Source organism: Hordeum vulgare, chromosome 2H, assembly GCF_904849725.1.
Source record: "Hordeum vulgare subsp. vulgare chromosome 2H, MorexV3_pseudomolecules_assembly, whole genome shotgun sequence".
In the NCBI taxonomy this organism is placed as follows: domain Eukaryota; kingdom Viridiplantae; phylum Streptophyta; class Magnoliopsida; order Poales; family Poaceae; genus Hordeum; species Hordeum vulgare.
This window is the reverse complement of record NC_058519.1, coordinates 201402998-201424329: the sequence shown is the minus strand read 5'-3', so window position 1 is coordinate 201424329 and position 21332 is coordinate 201402998. Positions and strand designations below refer to the sequence as shown.

Here is a 21332-nt window from a genome sequence, read left to right as displayed (position 1 = left end):
CAACGGTCACTGTAACAATCAACAACAAAACGGTTAATACAACCACACAAGCAGGACGTAGGGTTTTACGCGTAAGCGACCCAAACCTGGGTAAAAAGGTAGTCGGGTGCTGATTGTTAGCTCTGCTCTTCACGTCACCTCTCCCCGCCCTACGATCACAAGGGTTTCACGTTGATTCCCATAGGTGTCGACCTCGCATCGCCAACAAAGGTCCTCTTCCACTATTCCCAATTCCCCCATGAGATCAACCAGATCCGTTTCCTCCTTAGTCCCTGAACCAGAAGGATCCGCCATCACCAGAGGTAGGTTAGATCTCACGCAGAGCAGGTAGCCGAGCAAAAACCCTAACCCCAACGAGGCCAAGGCCGGGATGCAACGCGTGGTCACCCCTTGGTTCGTCCGAACAAGGGATTGGATGGGAGGGAAGAGCGGCGACGAGGTACGCAACAGGAGTTCTCAATGTCGACTGCGTCGGCGAGAGAAGGGGTGCCCTAGCGAGAGGAGGAGAGCACATTCAAGAGTTTGCCAACCATAAGAAAAAGCTTGCTTATACTCACCTCTCCTAAGGAACTCGTGACACCATTTCTTGGGATTTTACTTTCAATGGCGAGTACTTTGTGTCCTCATTGTACAACACAATTTGCCGGCCTGACCTCAACGCCCATGGTCCTCACAGTTTGGACTCCCCCTTAGTGCAAGTTCTTTGCCTAATTTGTCGTCCAAGATAAGAGTGTGGACGGCCCGTAGATTGTTCCGACGTGGATGGCCAAATTTTACGGTGTGCCCTCTTTGTATGCAAGTTCAGGAGTGTGCCATGCACCTCATTTTTCACTGCCGCTACACGCATCGAGTCTGGGCGGAGATCACTTCTTGGCTTGGACTCCATCACATCATCATTCCCGATTGGGTCTTATGGCCTTAGTGAAGAAGTGATGAATTGAGACGACTAGTATGGGGGACAAATACATAAATGCCATCTCCTCCTTGAAGATGCTTGTCACATTGAAATATGAAAAGAGCAGGATGTCAGAGTTTTCCGCAACCTGAGCGCCCCACGATGGTGATTGTGATGAAGATCAAGGAAGAGGTCCGACTTTGGACACTGACAAGAGCTGCGCAGGTAGTATTGTAATGCCGCGAGAGTAATTGTTTACGTATCCAGCTTTGCAGGCCATTGTCTAAACCTTCTTTCGTAATTAACAAAAAATGGCAAGTTTCTTGCCTTGTTTCAAAAAAAATTACAAGATTCCTCGCAAATTTTTTCTTTTACAAGATTACCAGTGACATCCCCATGAGGGACCATAGTAAATTTAGGTGGTTTTAGCTAACGAATCCAAGGAATGGTTTTGCAGTCTACAGTCTGCAGCATTTCCCTTTGCGTTTGCCCGAGGGCGAAGTTTCGGCTACTGTTCTTCCCATATCCGCAGGAAACCTCCAGCAGATAATTCAAGAGTAATTTAGTCAGAGCCGCAGAACATGTCTACCTTTTACAGGCAAGGGAACTTACTTTATAACATGTGCAATGCAACAGAGAAAAAAAATATCCGTAGATAAACAGAACTCGCTCTTTCGAGTTATTCGGTTTCACTTTCCAGCACAGTCCAACTCTCGACTCTGTCACGGGAATCAACATCCAGTACGTTCATCCTCATCAACAGTTTTGCGTGTTAGTGTCTGCCACCTTTGCGCACGGCAAGAATATTACTGCCTTGTACACCGTGACATGCATGACGCATGTGGACCTATAAAACGTCACACGCAAGCATACGCATCACGTACACCAACCAGCATCAGCAACAGCACGGCCGCCGGTCGATCGATCGATCAGCCATGCCGCGGAACTACCGCCTGCCGTCGTACCACCGGCAGAGCCCGGCGATCCGGTGCCTCAACTTCCTCTGCGCGGTGCTGCTCACGCTGGTCCTCATCGCCGGCATCATCCTCTTCGTGCTCTGGCTCAGCCTCCGCCCGCACCGCCCCAAGTTCACGCTCACCGACTTCAGCATCCCCAACGTCAACCGCCAGTCCGGCGCCGCCAACCTGCCCGTCAAGTTCGCCGTCAACGAGCACAACCCCAACCAGAAGATCGGCATCCACTTCGAGGCTGTCTATGGCTCCGTCTACTACGACGACGAGCTCATCGCGTCCGGCCCGGTGATGGACCCCTTCTACCAGCCGCCCAAGGGCGACACGCAGGTGCAGGGTGAGCTCGCCGCCTCCGGTCCGACGCCCACCGACCCCGCATGGCAGCGGTTCGCGAGCGAGGTGGGCGCCGGCAGCGTCGGGCTCCGCCTGGTGCTCAACTCCACGGTGAGGTTCCAGGTGAAGCTGTGGGACACCAAGGAGCACCACTTGAAGGCGGACTGCGGGTTCAAGATCACCGGGGACGGCAGCCTCCACCAGGAGGACAGGAACACGCCGTGCACGCTCTACTTCTAGTGGATCATTCAAGCTGCTCCTCTAGTCTCTTATTTTTACTTCCCTCTGATTTGCTTCCCTTTTTTCTTGAACATAACTGCTTGTTATTTGGGTTTGGGGTGGTATTGGTGATTCCTTTGTTTTAAGCCATGTGCTTACATACATGTATTGATGACTAGTAGTACTTAGGTTTTATAGATTGCGATAGTTCTAATGCAAACATGGATGGTGTGAGCATTAAAGGGTACTGAAATTTGGTTCCAGGCTGCCAGATGTCATGAACTTTGTGATCATTGTAAATTTGTAATGAAGTGTGAATGCATGTGAGAATCGAAAATGTTTCAAATGTGTTGCAAAATAAAAAGAAGACTATCATATCTAACAACTGAATATCTGATGCAAAACATAAAACACGACAACATATTTAAGAACTAAGCATCCAATGCAAAAATACAAAATATAGTAAGATAGCAGCTACTCCCTCTGTACCTAAATAATTATATTTAGGTACAGAGGGAGTAGAATGTAATTAAGCATGGTCTGAAAGGGCACGCTCCTGGTTCTATTTTAGTGCAAAGCACCTATTCATACATATGAATAACCTTTAACCATATGTATTTTTCAAACAAGCTGTGCAGCCGTACCTCTTGTTTCTTCTAACTTTGTGCAAGCATCTAACTGTACAAATTCCAATGCTTTAATTTCTTAACCAATTTGTTTTTTCGAGATGCAATCCAGTTGTATCTCTCGCTTAAACAGAGCACATCAAACCAATACTCACAGGATTAACGATATAAGAATGATCAGGACTGACTGTCTACATGAAACAGAGGTCAAATATCAATACAGCATCTACTGATAAGAACACCAATGCTTACGTTTTAACACTAACCAATCATATAAGATATTAAAAGATCTATAGGCACGCATCCATTCAATAGTGAAACCACTATGCGTACAATACTTCATGGTCCGATTTGTGTACGATGCAAAATCTGATGCTCCACTGTAATTTTGTTCAGGGCATCAACGGCTTGATCTGGTGCGTCGTACAAAAGACGGACAACTAGTGCCACATGTATAGCAAGGTTGATTCAATCGTTCTATTCTTGCGAAGCACATGCTACTGATTCTGTCAAACTGCAAACAAATTTACAGCAAAACTGCGGTGGTCATTTCCACATGCCCCAGGTCTCACTTGGGTGATTAACAGATTACAAGGCAACCAAAGGGGAAATCCCTCGACTAACCAGGAGCGCAAGAGTTGATTGATAGCTATTTAGTTTTCTTCTAGTCTCCTCAACACAGATTCAGCAAACATGCGCTGCCTGAAAATTGAAAAGGCTTGTTAGAAATTAAGTAAACTTAAAATGGCTAACTGGCTAGTTTGACCAAATCAACATCCTTTATTATATATTTTTTATCAAGATATAAGAGGAAGAGATTTTACTCACTTTTCCTCAGTATGTTTTGGGCTAGGGCGGTTATGTTTCAGATAGCCATCCCATGGAACCTTCTTAAGACCAGCCCGAGCAGCTATCATGTCCCTCACTCTGTACAAAGCATTGCATCAGGTATAAAAGATTACTATGACCCTTGGTATTTTCTTAGAAAAAGGGCATTATCAAAACTTTTGTGTTACCTTTCAGTAAATTCTATCGCTGTCTCCCCTTCCCTGAGATATTGAGGTTCCAAGAACCAAACATCACAAACAACAGCCCACGATGTCATAAGACGAACCAAATGCATTGTAAAAGATTGCCTGGTAAACATTTCAAGCGAGGTAATATGTGAAAAAAGGAAGGTATATAGGTGTGAACAAAGTAAATGCATATATTTGTTTGTATTCCATACTTCTTACTATTCCAGAAGGCGTCAACAAATATTTTATTATATTTGATAGCTATTGGACATACAGCACAGCCAAGCTCAAAAGCACCCTGAAAATACAAATAAAGAAACAATTTAATCAATGCATAGTTGTATGATCATGCTCAACAAGCAAAAATGATAAAAGCATATCCACACAATAGATGACTAATTTCCAATGTCTGTTTTAATCATCTTGTGTACTGAGTGAACAGAAACGATTTTTTCTCTAAACTCAATTACATGTCTTAATAATTTGATTTGCATGCAGAGAACTCCAATACAGATAAAAAAGATGCTACACTGATACCATACATATGATCACTCAAGTCCCCAGAAAGAATAGAATTATGAATCTCTGTTGCACAAACTTTGTAAGAATATTCAAAGAGATTTGTATGGTCATTAAAAAGATCAGGTGTACCACATTACCTTCTTGAACATAACAGTGTACTGATTATTAACACAAGTTCCTTCTGGAAAAATCAAGAGAGGATTGTTGTCTGGATGCTGAACATGATCACGTAACCTGATAAGAAAAAATATTTATTGAATAACCAGATCTTTAAACAGAAAGAGTTGCAAAGTAAAAAGCTTACTTTCTTCCAACTACTTCACGATCCTTGAGATCATTACGGTTAAACCAGATGCAACCCACACTTTCCAGAATAGTCTTCTGAATAAATCCTGAGAGGAGAAAAAATAAATATATTGGAATTCTAGCGTTGGGAACTAAACAAAAACTAGAAGAGAAGTTTCTGAAGAGAATAGAAACTGACCAACCCATCCAGGATGCTTTTGCATGATGACAGCAAATGCTGTCATCTGCTCCAGAATAATAAAATCTATCATCGATGTATGGTTTGCAACAAATACCTGTTGTCATAGAAGATTGTTGCAAAGGTATCAATCATACTGAGAAGTTTTTAGTGATAAAGAAATGAATGTTACGTACTTATTTATAAGAACATGGACCTGTAGATAGGGTTCTAAACAAAAAAGTTGTGTATACATGGCACAGAGCACACACATGTTCCATAATCAGAATTCAGAAGTATGTGATAGAAAAACATCTTGTGGCTTGTGCTACCTTTCCATTTGATATTTCATGGGAACAAGCCCTTAGTTTAACACCTGTTATGTTTACACCTCAAAAGTGTAGGTGGTCCCACTTCTCTCTTGTATTCATACATGTTCACAACCACACACGTAGCTCAGATATTAGTAAATGAAGCAAACAAAGTTAACCTGGTAAGGTCGTGAGCTTGGGCGTGGTCCATGGTACTTGATCACTCCAGTCCAAGAAGCAACAAAAACACTGCACATCATTTCAACCAGCTTTCTCTGTACAAAGCTCAAAACAAATTAATGAACTCGGAACCCAAGAAGTTTTAAAGAAACACCACCCTAATGTGAACAAAGTTGGCAAAACAAACAAACAGTCAGGGGACATGAAAAGTGCGTAAGTTAGCAAAACTACAAAACACGTAGAAATTGCTGATAGGATAATTACGTTAAGATGCAAGGCCTAGAGAAGTAATGCTGGCAGGCAGGGCCAAACAGCTGACCTGTATCTTGGTTTACACGACTACAGAGAGTCTAAATGCAATAGCAACAGTTTATTTGTACAAGTACATGTGAGTACATAAGCCTAGTTAACTGAATAAGCTTTAAGGGTTATCTAACAAATAAACTCACTAGGCTCCAAACACATAATCACAATACACTAACATACAGTACAACATAAGATATAACCGGATTGCTTGTCGGGGCTAAACCCCTAAAAGATGTCAAGAAGGGATTAGCTGATGGAGTGCCAATATCGTTTGTTTTGGAATTCACAAGGAAAAGGGGAAGATCTCGATCCCAACAATACAGCATTAAAAAAACGGAAACAAACTTGCGATAGTTTGTTATTAATTCATCATTCCATTGAAATTTGAAGCAACACAGAAAGGTGCACTGATTTACCGCATTCACCCAACCACAAACCATAAGAACCACAGAAATGAATGCACGCACTCAAACACGTATAATTGCCACTGTTAACCAATAGTACAGTTAAGCTCCGTGCGAGACCACTCATGAGGTCATATACTGAATATGGATATATCCACAATAAGAGATAAACTTGATTCATGAAAATAAAATAGCTCACCTCTATTTTACTTTTTAGCTTATTTTTCCCGTTCATTAGGAAATGCACGGGAAAAAAGGCCGTAAAGAAGGCCATCCATCCTAGTACAAGTGTTAAGAACCTGATACACAATTAAGTTGTCAGATGACTAGATTCGATATTTAAAAAGCAATCAATGAAAGCAGAAGATACACTGGATGAGTTAATTAGTAGTAATAACCACTAGCATACAAAGAAAAGTATATAGAGAAAACCAATATTTCTCTGCAAAAATTTACATAAAATTCATTTATTTTCCAGTACATTACTTGTACTGAATTATTTTACAAGTTTTGGAGAAGAGAACTTACAGCCTCAAAGGGAACATGAAAAACATTCTAGCCATCAAAGGAACAAATGTAATTGCATACGGAACACCTCAACAATTTACACCAATGGGGTTATGATAGGTTAAATAATACTTGCAGAATGGCACAAAATGTGCAAACTGCAAAGCCTGGTCTAGTGCAGGTTATACGACCCACAACACTCAAAAAGAAAAGGGCAAAGAGTGAAACATCATTTGAAAGAGCTATAACATGTAAACGCATTGTGTTATTCTACCGCATCAACCTAGAATCGAACCACATATATTTTGACAATAAATCAACAAGGTAGAATAGCAGATATATCAAATCAAAAGATGAAAAAGGAGTACAAACATTACATGTGAGAATATCCCAAATTCAGATCATAGGACTCAAGTACCTTAGCGGAAACAGCAGTCCATATCTTATGACTACTCCCAAGCACCATAATGGGAACAAGTAGATGTTCCAGTTCCATGGCTCCGGAGAATTTGACTTGAAGCAACGTGTGAATGAATCCTGCATAAGTGCAAACACAAGCAAGGTCATAACTCGTAACTAGACACCTAAATAGACAAAAAAGAATCGTTGCACAGCTAAGACACATATACTCAGTGGTCAATGAGGCATGACAGAAAGATGTATGAATTTAAACTTTCTGAACAAGGTTTAGGCTAGGGTTCAAGATTCAGTGATTGGGCGCCCAAGGGAGATGCTGAGGTTAGGGCTGGAGAGCCCTACGCTCAGGAGAGAGAATTGAGCAACTAAAAGGATAATCTCATTCTAATTCTTTGCTGGTCTCATATCACGGGTCCCTCCCTCATTACATACGAGGGCTGCCTTAAAAGTGAGAATCATACTAAAAGAATAGGACTCTTTAGCCTATTTGAACACAAACTGGACCCTTATAGACTTATAGTAACATATAATCACCTCCCCAAATATGAATGACCACTATTATTTTCTATTTTACACCCTGCTCAGACTTGCAGGTTTGGCTTCCTATTAAATTGCTACAGCACCTGGACTTTCACGACGTATATGTTTGGCCACACATAACAAAAGATAAGGCGAATATTATGTCGTAAGACAAAAATTACCACACATTCAAATTATGTGCACCTCAAACAACAGGTAGTTCATGTTCAAAATATAGAAGCTATGAACATATTACATACACGAAAGATGCTCAAGTTCATATCCATGTAGGATGACAAATGTTCAATGTTCTATTTTACACCTTCATTAAGGGGTTGTTTGGATACCTAGATTATAGAGAAGTAGTTTTTCTTAAACCTGATTTCTGGTGTAACAACTTAAAACATTGTTTGGATTATCTAACAAACTTGTGGATATACTAAACTGAGTTTTCCAAAAGCCCCAAAAACCAGTTTATGCAAGAACGATTAATAGACATTTTATATAAACGCGTTTTCTGTATGCATTGGGAGATCAGCAAAGTCCGACGCGCTGATCATGGTACACTCCGCCGGCCGTGACAGCAGCTTGACAAAACCAAAAACCGCCATTGCCGATCTTGGCCAGGCACCCGGGAGCATGTTGCGATGCTCCACCTAGCCCAGCGATTCCATGGTGGACGATGCTCCACCTAGCCCAGCGCCTCCATGGTGGACGCAGATTTTGGCCAGCTACTGTTGTGTCCATCGGCCGCTTCACAACCACTGTCGTCATCCATATGCTCCAGCTTGTGCGTCGCCGTCGCGCCTCCCTAGCATGTGTGTTGCACTATGCTGTTGCTGTTACCCACAGACCAATCCAGCAGCTAGGTGCTACATGCATGCCTAGCCTGAGAATCAATCAAGGTGCTTTACGCCGACTTGTGTCTTGCCACATGTGAGCTGTATGCACGTGCATCTTCATGGCGGAAAGAATTCGTCCTCGGAGCAATGTATAGAGACCTGGGCCAACATGCATGACACCGGCGAACGAAGCAGAGCACAATCAGGTGGGACCACGACGATGGCCGTGCACCCCCGCTGGAGAGCCGTTTACAGTGTGGTTGTCTCCTGCTGTGCGTGTAGGTGCCAAGAGTGAGCCGAAGCACCGTACCTCCATGATTTTATTTTTTCCCAAAACGAAGAACTCAAAATCGTGTTTTTCTACTTTTCCCATCCAAACAAGGTATTGTATGTACTTACCTTAGGGCAACTCCTATGCGCGACCCCAAAATGGGTCTGTCCATTTGGGCCCAAACGGATAGACAAGCCAACCCAACGCGCGACCCCATCCTCAAAATATGTCAGTTTCAGGTCTGCTTCGCCCCGTTGTGGACGCAAACTTGGTTCCGGTTTGCGGTCAAACGGACAAAGAACGAACGGGTACGCGGCCTCTCTGCGTCAGCCTCGAGCCCCCGCGTCAGTCGTCCAACTACTTCCCACCTAAAACAGTCAATGCACACGGATGGGAGGGCCCCCATGTTAGCCAGCCAGACGGCACCGTGCACGTCCTTTTTATGCTGAAGCCGTGTAATTCCACTCCCACTCCCACTTCTCCATCCACATCCACATCCACTTCCACTTCCCGCACCTTCTTGCTCCCTCCATCGCAGACACGAAACCCTAGCCTGACGCCGCCGCCCACCTCGCTCCCCACCGGCCATAGGGTTCTGGAAATGACACCCCGATAAGAAGACCAAGCATGACCACGAGGCAGGGTAGTCGTCCGCCTCGTCTGGAAGCGTGGCCAGCCAGCAAACCTCGTAGGCGTCCTTCTCCATCTCCCCTCCGGCGGACGCACCTCGGTTCAGGCCCTACGTGAAGATCTCGATCTGTCGTCGGTACTGGGAGATCGATACCCTGCTGCCTTGGTCAAATGCCCACCTGCCCAATGGGTGGCATTTGAGCCCGAATCGGGTGCCCACCCCCCTCCCCCCTGTCCCAGCGAGCGGTTGTGCCCGCCTCCAGGAGATCACCAGCTATCACGCCCGGATCCCACGCCAGCACCTCGCCGACTGCAGGTACGACGCCGACTCGCCCCTAATGGGACACCTGGTTCCAGGACAAGCATGACATGCGCCGGCTAACATTTTTTGCCGGCCGTGGTCGTAGCCCACCTCGTGTGCCTCATGCGCGCGCACCAAGCCTACCCAGAGCGCACGGCAAACCCTCCCCGTCTCCGCCGCCACCACAGCCTCCCATCATGACGGCCAAGAAGGAGGAGCGGCTCGTGCAGGCCGTCATGAAGGACTCAGAGCGGGAGTACAAGCGCCAATAGGAGGACGAGTGGGAGGGCCTGCAGGAGATGCTCGAGCTATCGGCCTCCGGAGATGTGTACGTGCCGGAGCTAGACGTGAAGCAGGAGGTGAAGATGGAGGTGAAGGAGGAGGCCACGGAGGAGCGTACATGGGCGCCGCAGTCACCACCACCACCACCGTCGCCGCCGCAGCCTGCACAACACGCGCCAGACCCATTCTGGACGCCCCCACCCTGCATCAACCTGACGAGCAACGACGAGGATGGTGGGGCCTGAAGACGACGACGAGCGACGACGGCGGCTTCTGCAACACGCAGGGCGGCCGCATTATCTTTTTTTATGTTTTTAAGTTTATATTAAGTATTGTGCGTGGGCCGTGACTATGGTGGATTTTTTAAGTTCATTAATTATGTTTTAAGCTATTTTGCAATGTTTTTTTATTTTCAATGCTTTTTAAGTGTTTTTTTTATTTTAAGTCCAACACAGACAGGTTTAGGATGCGGACGCACGTTAGGTGCCCCGACCTGCGGACGACCAAAACCAAACATGGGCGTCCATTTTGCCACCCCAAACGGACGAAATTCGGACAAAACGGATGTCCGTTTGGGGTCACGCGTAGGAGTTGCCCTTAACAGAATAACTAAAAATCCTCCAAAAACTCGTTTTCTGAAATCTCACATCTAATTCCCTATATCCAAACAACCACTAAGGAGGAGTTGTGACAGTACTAACTACTGGGTTATCATCACTTCGTAAAAAGTTGACTTTATCGAGCAAAACAAAAAGATCAGCAGTTAGACGATTTTTCATCCGATCGGAAAGTTGAACTTAACAATGGGAAGAACTTCTGTAATCTACAATACAATCACTATATCGAAGGAATACTCATCCAAGCACCAGTGGTTCTAGCGGGAGAAACGTGTTAGCCCTATCAATTGGGTGTTCGCATAATCTAAGTCTTAAGTTAGTGGCTCACTCAGCCAGACCGAAGCCTTCATAATAAATATTTCAAAATTGCATAACGGTGAATACTAACAGTGCAATTCTCAAGAGTTAAAAAATCGGAAAATATAACAAAACACCTCCTCCTAGATAAACAGAAAAAACGAAAACAGTCTTTCAAATGACTGACCGTATTGCTTTCTATCTAGTCCAGGATCATTCACTATTTTAAGTCAAATACTTAAACTACAGCTAGAGATGTGTTGAGTAGAATAGCCATATACAGGTAATATAATGGCAGTAAACAACAAGCTAACCCTCAAAAGGTCAAGAGGTCTTAAATCAAGGTGGCAATTGACAGGACATCCATATAATAGCAACATGCTAGAATCCTACACGAACTGAACCACAACCACACAGACTAAACATTTGTAAATCAAAATTATAATTCCTACACACCTTTCCACCAAATAGTAGAGGTGAAAGAGGCCCGTTTCTCGTTATCCTAAACCTTGCAGATCATAAGCCTAGAAACGACTACTGACCTCGTACATTCCCACAGGAAACGAGAGAGAAGGTAAAAGGATCAGATAAAGCACTCACATCGACGATGGCACCCGCTGCCTCGGTGAGCACTGGCGAGATGTCCAGAAGATCGCGCCTGAAAAACCGCATCAAATGCCTCAACAATCTGGCTGGAATCGATAATCAAGTGGGCGAGATCGAGAAGCAAGCGAGGCGCGGTGGCAGGGGTTAGGGCTATTACAGGGTGAGACTCCTGGGGGGTTCCTGCGGGAGCGAGTCCGCGGGGAGGTAATCGTCGAGGTTGGGCGCGTCCAGCGCCGACGCCATCTTCTCCCAGCGGCCGACGCCGGCGAGACGATGGCGACGTCGATGACGCCGCGGAAGGCTTGGCGATGGGGCAAACCGGTGAGATTGGGCGTAATGAGTCGTGGTACGTCTAGCGAATTGATGATGCCTGGATCAGACGTACAGCGAGGGGGTGGCTCATAAACAAGTGGACACCACCATTCTGCTGACATGTGGGGCCTGTTTGTGAACATGGGCCAAAGTGCCGGTCATTTATCGGCCAGATCTTTGTGTAGTCCACCTCGGCCCACGTAGGATCCATATAGTCCAGGTCGTTCGTTACTCCGGCTACCCTCCATACCCTTTGCACATCCTCGCCACCGCCGCTCCATCCCTAGGAGCAGCCGCCATGGCGCCGACGGCCGACTCCGTCGACCTCAAGGGTCAAAAGAAGGTCAAGAAATCCAACTCCAAAGACGAGAGAAAGCACCGGAAGGATAAGCATGAGCGTCCCGCCGCGGACGGAGCGTCTCTCCGCGACGACGCCAAGCGCAAGCACAAGGGCGGGCAGGAGGGGAAGGAGCACGGCAAGAAGCCCAAGAAGGAGAAGAAGGCTGGGGCTGAGGCCGAGGCTATGGTGGCGGGGGCTGCGGAGGCGAAGCGGGGAGACGAGAAGATGAAGCGGGCGATGGAGGACGAGCGGTTCGCGGCGGCGCGGACCGACCCGAGGTTCAGGCCGATGCGGCGGAGGGAGGCGAAGGTCGCCCTGGACTCGAGGTTCAACGGCATGCTGACCAACCCGATGTTCGCTTCGTCGGAGGCGCCCGTGGACAAGCGCGGCAGGCGCCGCAAGAAGGGCGCCAAGGAGAACCCCATGCTGCATTACTATCTCAAACAAGAGGAGGGGGATGAGAAGGAAAAAGAGAAGGAGAAAGTGAAGCTGGTCCAAGAAGATGAGGACGATGAGGTGGAAGAAGAGGATGAGCAAGTTGAACAAGAGAGTTCTAGCAGCGATGATGAGGAGGAGGAGGAGGACGATGACGATGACGAGGTGACGTTTCCCATCCAATTCTATGAATTTTCGTTTGATTATCATTCTCTGCAATTATAAAGGTTGCATCCTTCTCCACTCTCGCTTGTCAATTGGGAGAGAATAAAACTATAAAAGCACGTCCTTATGTTGATATATGAGATGTATGGTCCGGTTGGTCGTTTGTAATTGTTTGATATGTGCTGTTTAATTCAATCTTTCATGTGGATAGCACAGATGCTGTTTTAATCCCAGCTATGGAGGTTACAGTTATGGGGATTTCTTCAACTTGTGGTGTATGTTTGTGCTTGCTGTAGTGTTATTTTTTTCTTGTGGAACGTGGAGCTTATTGGGAGATGCTTGTTAGAGACAGAGAGTTGTGTGTTTCTGTAAGCCATGCATCTCATTATCTGACTGCAAGAACCATTTCAAACTGCGACTCTTGATCTTATATACTGGGTTTTTTTCTGCAACTTACTGCATGGTTGGTTTTATTGCCTGCCAGTACGGGTCTCTTAGGTTATGTGTTTTTATTTCTAGGATTTCCGTATGGTTACTAAACTATCTTGATGGGACACTTTACTAGCTGTATTTCTCTTGTCGCCAAGAGATACATGTTTCTTGCATTCCTTATAATTCCTGCTATCTTTTTTCTGCAGTGCTCTGTTGGCAGTGACATTGCTCATTACTTGATGGCGAGGCATGATGATACACCTATGATTGATAAGGAAACTCATAGGCTTGCTGTTGTTAACATGGACTGGGATCACATTAAGGTGTGTGCACTAATTCATTAATTATATTATCATGATAAGTAATCCTGTGCGCAAACTATTTTAGGCAATTTGGTTATTTCCGTTGCTTGAGAATCCACCTTGAAAGAATGTGTTTGAGGCCACTTGCATTTCTTTTCTGCTTTTGCATTTGCTTGATAAACCTCTGAGGGCTCTTTGGATGGCAATTTTTTTAAATAGATGATGGTAAACAGGAGTTTTGGAAAGAAAAAAATATGTTCTTTTGCTGGTTTGTTAGTTCTTTTAGACGAAATTCAAAAGCCTTGTGTCTCAATGCATTGATAGAAGAAGTTGTATGTACAAGCCTACGAGAGGTCACTCCCCAAAGTACAACGCTACACACTAGGTGGTAGGCACTGCAGGCAAGGTCCGTCATCACCATCCCTGCGTACAATCTGACCTCAGCTTCGATTCTGTCAAGCAAACTGGCGACGCTAGGGATGGTTTCATTGTGCTGCTTCCAGTCCACCTGTTTCGGGGCTGCCCTTTTGATCAAAACTGTTGACAAATGATCATTCCTAATAAGAACAGAGGAATATCATTCTTTGATGAGTCTCTTGTAGTAATCATGCGCTGCTGGAGCATGCGTACTCATAAGGAATGACAAAAATTGTAATTGTAATGCCACCCCACATGTTCAAGGATGGTGCAACATCTTCAAGGAAGACCTCAAGATCAGAACTAAGAGCAAATCATCATAATGCTGCAGAAATCAGGATTTGTATAGATGTATATCTTTAGGGGTGTGTTTGGTTTCAATAATGAAGTAGAATGTAATGGTTCTGCGACGTCCCTGATCTCGGTTTGTTCCTGTGTTTGGCTCGAGAGGAAACAGAACGCACTGATTCCACCTGACAGGAATATACCTCCGACATGCGGAACGCACTCATTCCTCTTGCCCTCTCTCGTCAAACCCACCGCTCACCCCAACAAACAGCCACCATCGGGGGAGACGCGCCTGATCCCACACGCTCAGCTGCTGGTCGGCCTCCCGCTCGCTGCCGGTGAAGCCAGCCGGTTTGCGAGCTGCCTGTCCATCGCCCTCCTCCCTGCAGGCTCCTTCGCCAGAGCTCCCAAACCCACTTCTACATTGCCGCCCAGTCGCGATGGACGTTGCCTGCATTGCTGTGCAGCCAAGCTGTCATCTGCTTGCGTTCGGCCGGCGTTGCGCACCTTGTGCGCCCAACAACTACTCCTCCACGACCTCGTCTTTGCACAGCTTTATCACCGGCTTCGCAGGCGCCCCCTCACTGTCACGGCCACGCCAGCACACCAGCCTCTGCTATCTCCTCTTTCTGCACTACGGTCGACCCCAACAGCCACTGCTGTCAACCTCTGACCTGCGCCCACCTGAGCTCTGACCGGCTGCTCCTCCACCTCCACCGTGCCAGGACCCGACGACCCCGCCTCCCAAGCACAGCTCTCCATCGTCACCACCTATGCCGGTGCTGCCCACCTAGGAAGGCTGATTTTGGCAGCAGGCTGACTAGGCTGCGCTCTGACCTGAGTGAAGGTGCAAGGAATCAAATCATCGGCGCTTCCTTCTATCCCGCTCGAAGATGTGTGTAGATGCACATGGTGATGCATTACTTTGACAAATGATGCTTAGTACCAGTACTAGTTGGCATGAATTTAGTACTAGTAGTTGCTAAGTGATGTTTACTGTCAGCATTAGCATTGAATTTGGATGAACCAAGCATCGAGACTGAACCATTTCATTCCATCTCATTTGCTCTACCAAACAAAGAGATGGAACCATTACATTGCATTCTACTTGGTTCTACAACCAAACACACCCTAGGTTTGTTTCTTCAGCTCTTTTTGTTACTTATACTTGTACATATTTGAACTTCTCCCTAATAGAAGATTGTCATAGAACAATTCCGGGGTAAAATAAAACAAAACAAAAAAAGAATACGCCATAAACATGATCGCCTATTAGGCCCCCCTGCGTGTGGCAGTGGGCACCTGGAGGATGGTTTGCTACCACCACTCCACAAAGTCATCCCTGGGAATGGACCGCCAAGCAGTCAGTCAGATTCAGGAGAGGATGTCGTGCTGCAAAGTGTGTGACTGGTTTGTTAGGTTGAAGTATGATACATAGATTCATGTTGTTTGGCTTAAAGATGTTTATGTTTCTATTCTTTTTGTTTTCATGGGAACAGGTGATATGTCTAGCAGTAAAACTTCCCAAAGAAATCCCTAATCCCCATTCACTCAAATGCACTTGTAATGATTGTATTTTCATTTAAAATATGTCTAATATTTTTGTTAAGTGTTGAAGCACTTCCTGTGATTTTTATGGCAACCCAACAAATGTCTTTTGATACTTAATATTCCGTAATTGCATGAAATCCTGCTTTTACTAGAACTAAGGATGCAAACGGCCCATTGGGATTTACTTCTTTTTTTGCTCGTAGCAATTTCTGTTTTGCTTCTTAAGTTCAGTGATATTATCCCTTTGTTTTGCCCCTTTCAACAGGCGGTGGACTTGTATATGGTGATGACATCTTGCATCCCAAAAGGTGGACGAGTTCTATCAGTCTCTATATATCCGTCAGAATTTGGACTGAAGTGCATGAACATTGAGACAACTCAAGGCCCGTCTATTCTTCTTGGTATTGATGGTGATAGTGAAGGTGATGGTGGGGAAGATGGCAATGACAGTGACAGTGATGAAGAGGATGACAAAGAAGATCGTGAGCAGGACTCTGAAGATGACAATGAAAATGACAATGACAATGACAGTGACGAAGACGATGGCAATGACAGTGATGAAGACGACAATGATGAAGAAGATGATGAGCATGACTCTGATTCCGAGAACAACAAGCTACGTACTTATGAGCTAAACAGACTGAGGTTAGGAATGAAACATAGATATTTTTTTGCTGCTTGTCATCATGTTTATTTATCTGTTTATCTGGGACTAACTGAGATGGGTTCGAACGTGTTTTTAAACCATGATCTGAGTCTCCATACTATTAACTGTAATATTAAAATGTTCAAATCCTATTGTAATTGTAACTACGATGGCTTCTACTTCATATGTTTGGGATTGTGTGCATATGTCCAAATAGCCTTGTATGTCCATCTTTTATATGAACTATAGTCCATATACAGTTACTTGCCAAGAGTTTCTTATTGTGTTCTCTTGTGATTATGTTCTTGCTGCAGGTACTACTATGCAGTTGTGGTGTGTGATTCCAGTACAACTGCAAATCACCTATACACGACTCTTGATGGTACTGAGTTCTTGAAAACAGCAAATGTGTTTGATTTGCAGTTTATTTCTGACAATATGGAGTTCAAACATGCTGCCCGCGATGTGGCTACAGAGGTATCTTTTAGCTGCACCCATATTTCTTGGTAGTCATATTAAACTGTTCGCACTTGGCAGCATAAAAGTTACCATTTTCAGAAGTGGCTGAATGAGTAATGATGTTATTTGAGAACAACTTGCCTTCCCCTCATGCTAAAAGTGGTCTTTTCAGTAATAATTTGTTTGACTCCATGCAGGCACCTCCGAATTACAAGGAGCCTGATTATGAGACTCGTGCTTTGCAACATAGCAAAGTTAAGCTCACATGGGATGATGATGAGCCAGAGCGTAAGAAGAAATTGAGGCGGAAGTTCAACGATGAACAGGTTAGCTCTATTACTTAAAACTCAATAATAAATGTGAAGGGGGGAATTAAAGTGTCATAGTGGACTTTTGCATTTTTTTAATCTTCTTGGAACAATTGTGAATTATGTTGATGACATGCATTTTCTACCCTTTTCTTATGAAATCTTTCAATTTATTTGTCATTGTTTCTTGTCCTTCTATTTTTTCTTTGGTTTGACATCTTCAACATCTTTTTTTGTTGTCCCAGTTAGATGACCTTGGTGTATTTTTAGCTAGTGATGACAGTGAGTCAGATGATGATGTAGCTGATTCTGGGGATGAGCCTCGACCAAATGGAGTACCGAAAAGAAAGTTAACACATAAGGAGCGGATGGCTCTTTTACTAGAAGGAGATAAATCGGATGAGGAACAAGCTGATGACCAGGACATGGAGGTAACATTCAACACGGAGCTTGAGGACCTTAGCAAACGTATCCTTGAGAGAAAGAGCAGCGAGAAGAAGACTGTCTGGGAGATGCACCAAGAAAAAATGAAGGAAAAGCGGAAAGCTAGGAAGAGGTCGTCGAAGGATGATGATGATGATGACGATAGCAACGAAGATGGTGCTGATGAAGATGAAGATTTCTTTGAGGATGAAAAGTCTGATGAAGACGTTAAGCCAATGAAGAAGCAGAAGGTTAAAGCCAAAGATAAAGAAAAAGGGAAAGGAAAGGACAAGCTTCCAGAGGAACATTTCGAACCAGAAGCAACTAAAGAAGAGTTGGAGCTCCTGGTTGCTGATCAGGATGCAGGCAATGGTGCAAAGGGCTATAACATAAAACGCAAGAGTAAAAAGGGCAAGAAGGGCAAGGATTCTGTCGAGGACAAACATCCTCATATTGACCTTACCAATGACAAGAGGTTTGATCCCATGTTCACGTCTCATCTGTTTGCACTGGATCCTACTGATCCCCAGTACAAGAGGTACTACCAGCATCCATCACCTTCATTTACCCATCCTACTATTGTATAATCTGCTTGACCTGCATTAGTGTTATTGATGCTGACTGCGAATGGTTTTGTACAGGAGTGCCGACTTCAAGCGAAAGCAAACTGGGAAGAAGGGTGTGCGTGCAGGCACATTGGATAGTGAACCACCTGTGGAGGAGTCATCTCCGGGGAGTACATTGCCAGCTGATGATGCATCGACTAGGAAGACCAAGCAGAAACATGACGGGGCGTCTACGGAGAAGCTACAAATGCTATCTGCTGTTAAGTCCCTCAAAAGGAACCTCACAGCGTTCAAGAAAGGAAGCAGCACGAGTGAACGGTAGAGAAGATGATCGTCTTTGGCCTGATATAGCTTTCCTGATGAAAAATGCCTCAGTAGCCTTCAGAATAGGTTGAAGGTTTGATGATATGCCATTTTTGGACTTTGATAGCACAATGATCCGGTTGGACTAAAAATTCTATTAGGCTAGTTAAATACCCTGAAGGTTTTCTCAGTCGTTCATGTGGAACAGGTATGTTTGCAAGGGTTGTGTTTTACTGGCTGTTACGGTATCCAACTATAGTGAATGTTGGCTTTTTCTCAAAATGGATTATTTATCTTGTGGCACTTGCACGTGTTATGGCCAATCTAGATATAGGTGAGTACCGGAAGAGAAACAAACAAAGTCCAAGTATCTTCTGCCCCTGGATTAGCATCACTGAACGGGAACCCCTAATCAGCGCCGATTAGGTAACTTGGTGCGTGCACGTTCCTTTGTTGGGCCGGTTTTGATGTTGATCCATTCCTCTACACACACCACAACGAAAAATCATCAGCTCGTGGGGATTTGATCCCACGCCTTGCACGTTCCTTTGTTGGGTCGGTTTTGATGCTGGTCTATTCCACTACACGTAATACAGCAGAAAAACATTAATAGGGCAAAAAACAGTCGTTCATGTGCAACAGGCATGTTTGCAAGGGTTGTGTTTTACTGGCTGTTATGGTATCCAACTATGCTGAATGTTGGTTTCTTGCTCGCTGTTATGGTATCCAACTATACTGAATGTTGGTTTCTTGCACAAAAAAGATTATTTATCTTGTGGCACTCGCACGTGTTATGACCAATCCAGATAAATGTCGGAAGAAAAACAAACAAAATCCAAGTATCTTCTGCCCGTGGATTAGCATCACTGAACGAAAACCCATAGTTGGTGCCTTCAGCACCGAGTAGGTAACTTGACGCCTTCACATTCCTTCGTTGGGCCGGTTTTGATGCTGACCCATTCCACTACAAGCAGCACAGCGAAAAATCATTAATAGCGCAAAAAACAGCTCTCGTGAGATTTGATCCCACACCCTGCACGTCCTTGGTTGGGCCGGTTTTGACACTGTCCCATTCCATTAAACGCAGCACAGTGGAAAATCATTAATAGAGCAAAAAAAACAGCTCTCGAGGAATTCATCCCAACGCGCGCCACACCACCTCCATCAGTGTGAAAGCCATGAGCGTGGCCGGTGCTTATGGATGGATGGATGTCACGGTGTAAGTTCTACATCGATTTTCTCTCATCCATCTCGTGTACACATCCCAGCTAAAAAGAATTCGTTGCATGTAGCAGGATGAGTTCAGTTTCTCCTTCAACATTACAAATTAATCAAGGTTTCCGGTAATATCTAACCATGATAATCTCCTGACAAAGACTAGCTGCACACACAAAACATCGCAAGCACATAAATATCTAACCATGGTAATCTCCTCACAAATTAATCAAGATTCATCCATGATACAATTCCCACATGTTGCCGACATTTCTTTAAATGTCTGTCACCCCCGTTGTAAATGCATGGCAGGCAATCAAGGAACCCTGAAATGATTAAAATCATCATTCATCATAGATGAACCTTCGTCTCCCATGATCCCCTAAAACAGTCCAAACTAGAATATCCACCGAAACCTCTCACATGCCAATACCACAAGAATGAAACTTAACTCAGCCCTAATGCCATGCTGAAGGATCTAAATCAAAGGATCAAATTGAGTTCGAAGCTTTGTGCTTCTGTTCTGCTGAACCCATCTCGCTTGGTATCGAGCCTACCTAAATAGGTGGAAAGAACCGTCGAATCAGGAAAAACACACAACTCTCACGTTCCCCTTAAGCACCCCAATGCAGAACTCACCCCAAAAAATGTCTGGCATGCTAAGGGTCGGACAAGATCAACGTGTTCAGTCCTAACAAAATAAACAAAGGACTCCGAATAAAGTGTAGTGTCGATACGCTAGCCTGTTAATCTCCATTTCTGCTGAAGTCATCTCCTCTTGTTCCTTTGCTTTTCTACACGACACAACTTGAAGAAAAAAAATACAGTCCACACCATGAGCGAGACCGGCTCTTATGGATGATTGCCCATGTCCAGAGCAGTTATAACATACCCGGCCTGTCAGAGGAGTCGCTACCAGCCAAGCCGGTATATGTACGAATATAAGTGACCTCTGGCCCACTCATGTGAGGTATTCTGCGACGTATTTTTGTGCGAACATGAATAATGCGCCAAGTATTGAGCACGGCCCTATATTAAGTAGTAACCATGCTGCGCTTATGGACGTTTGGGATTTCGGTAGCGCGTAGCCGCATGTCCCAAAAATCTGTGTCCCGCTATTTACTGCATATAGAAATTTAGAAAAACATGATTTTTGAAAAACAATGTGAAGAAAATTTGAAATTTCACAAACTCAAAACAAACCACAAATACAAAGAATTTTCATGAATTACAAAAAAATATCAATGATTTCAAAAAAGTTCACTAATTTGGAAAAAGTTCATCAATTTTGAAAAATAGTTCATCGATTTTGAAAAATGTACATCATTTTTTAAAAGGTATATTCAATTTTATAAAGTTCATAAGTTTTAAAAAAGTTCATCAATTTTGAATAAAGTTCAGCGTTCTTTAGAAAAATTCAGTTATGAAAAAAATTCAAAAGTTTTGAAAAAAGTTCATCTATTTTCAATTAAAGTTCATCGATTTTGAATAAAAGTTCATCGTTCTTTAGAAAAAGTTCATGGATTTTGAAAAAAGTTCATCATTTTTGAGGAAAGTTCAAGAACTTGAACAAGGTTCATTGATTTTCAAAAAGTGTTCATCAAATTTGATAAAAAGTTCATCAATTTTTAAAAA

At 44.2% G+C, this 21332-nt stretch overlaps 3 protein-coding genes across 4 annotated transcripts; 2 read left to right on the top strand and 1 right to left on the bottom strand.

Annotated features, from left to right (window-relative positions):
* The first annotated feature begins 1682 nt into the window (after positions 1 to 1682).
* On the top strand, positions 1683 to 2764 carry LOC123425836 (NDR1/HIN1-like protein 13). The gene has a single exon (XM_045109578.1). The coding sequence runs from the start codon at positions 1735 to 1737 to the stop codon at positions 2437 to 2439; it is 705 nt and encodes a 234-aa protein (XP_044965513.1). The 5' UTR covers positions 1683 to 1734; the 3' UTR covers positions 2440 to 2764.
* A 419-nt stretch (positions 2765 to 3183) lies between these two features.
* Positions 3184 to 11916, bottom strand: LOC123425835 (glycerol-3-phosphate acyltransferase 9). Of its 2 annotated transcripts, XM_045109577.1 has the most exons (13): positions 11693 to 11916; positions 11530 to 11587; positions 7172 to 7290; positions 6446 to 6545; positions 5536 to 5631; positions 5067 to 5163; positions 4887 to 4974; positions 4720 to 4816; positions 4273 to 4358; positions 4061 to 4180; positions 3873 to 3971; positions 3669 to 3746; positions 3184 to 3558 (listed from the first exon to the last, which is right to left on the bottom strand). In XM_045109577.1, the coding sequence occupies exons 1-12, from the start codon at positions 11776 to 11778 to the stop codon at positions 3698 to 3700; spliced, it is 1095 nt and encodes a 364-aa protein (XP_044965512.1). In that variant the 5' UTR covers positions 11779 to 11916; the 3' UTR covers positions 3184 to 3558; positions 3669 to 3697. The 2 variants fall into 2 exon arrangements, with proteins under 2 accessions (XP_044965512.1, XP_044965511.1); XM_045109576.1 differs by having other exon boundaries at positions 3184 to 3746.
* Positions 11917 to 12089: 173 nt separating this feature from the next.
* LOC123425834 (pre-rRNA-processing protein ESF1-like) lies at positions 12090 to 18785 on the top strand. The gene is made up of 7 exons (XM_045109575.1): positions 12090 to 12787; positions 13426 to 13542; positions 16043 to 16422; positions 16738 to 16900; positions 17080 to 17208; positions 17436 to 18151; positions 18255 to 18785. The coding sequence occupies exons 1-7, from the start codon at positions 12146 to 12148 to the stop codon at positions 18499 to 18501; spliced, it is 2394 nt and encodes a 797-aa protein (XP_044965510.1). The 5' UTR covers positions 12090 to 12145; the 3' UTR covers positions 18502 to 18785.
* The last annotated feature ends 2547 nt before the right edge of the window (positions 18786 to 21332 follow it).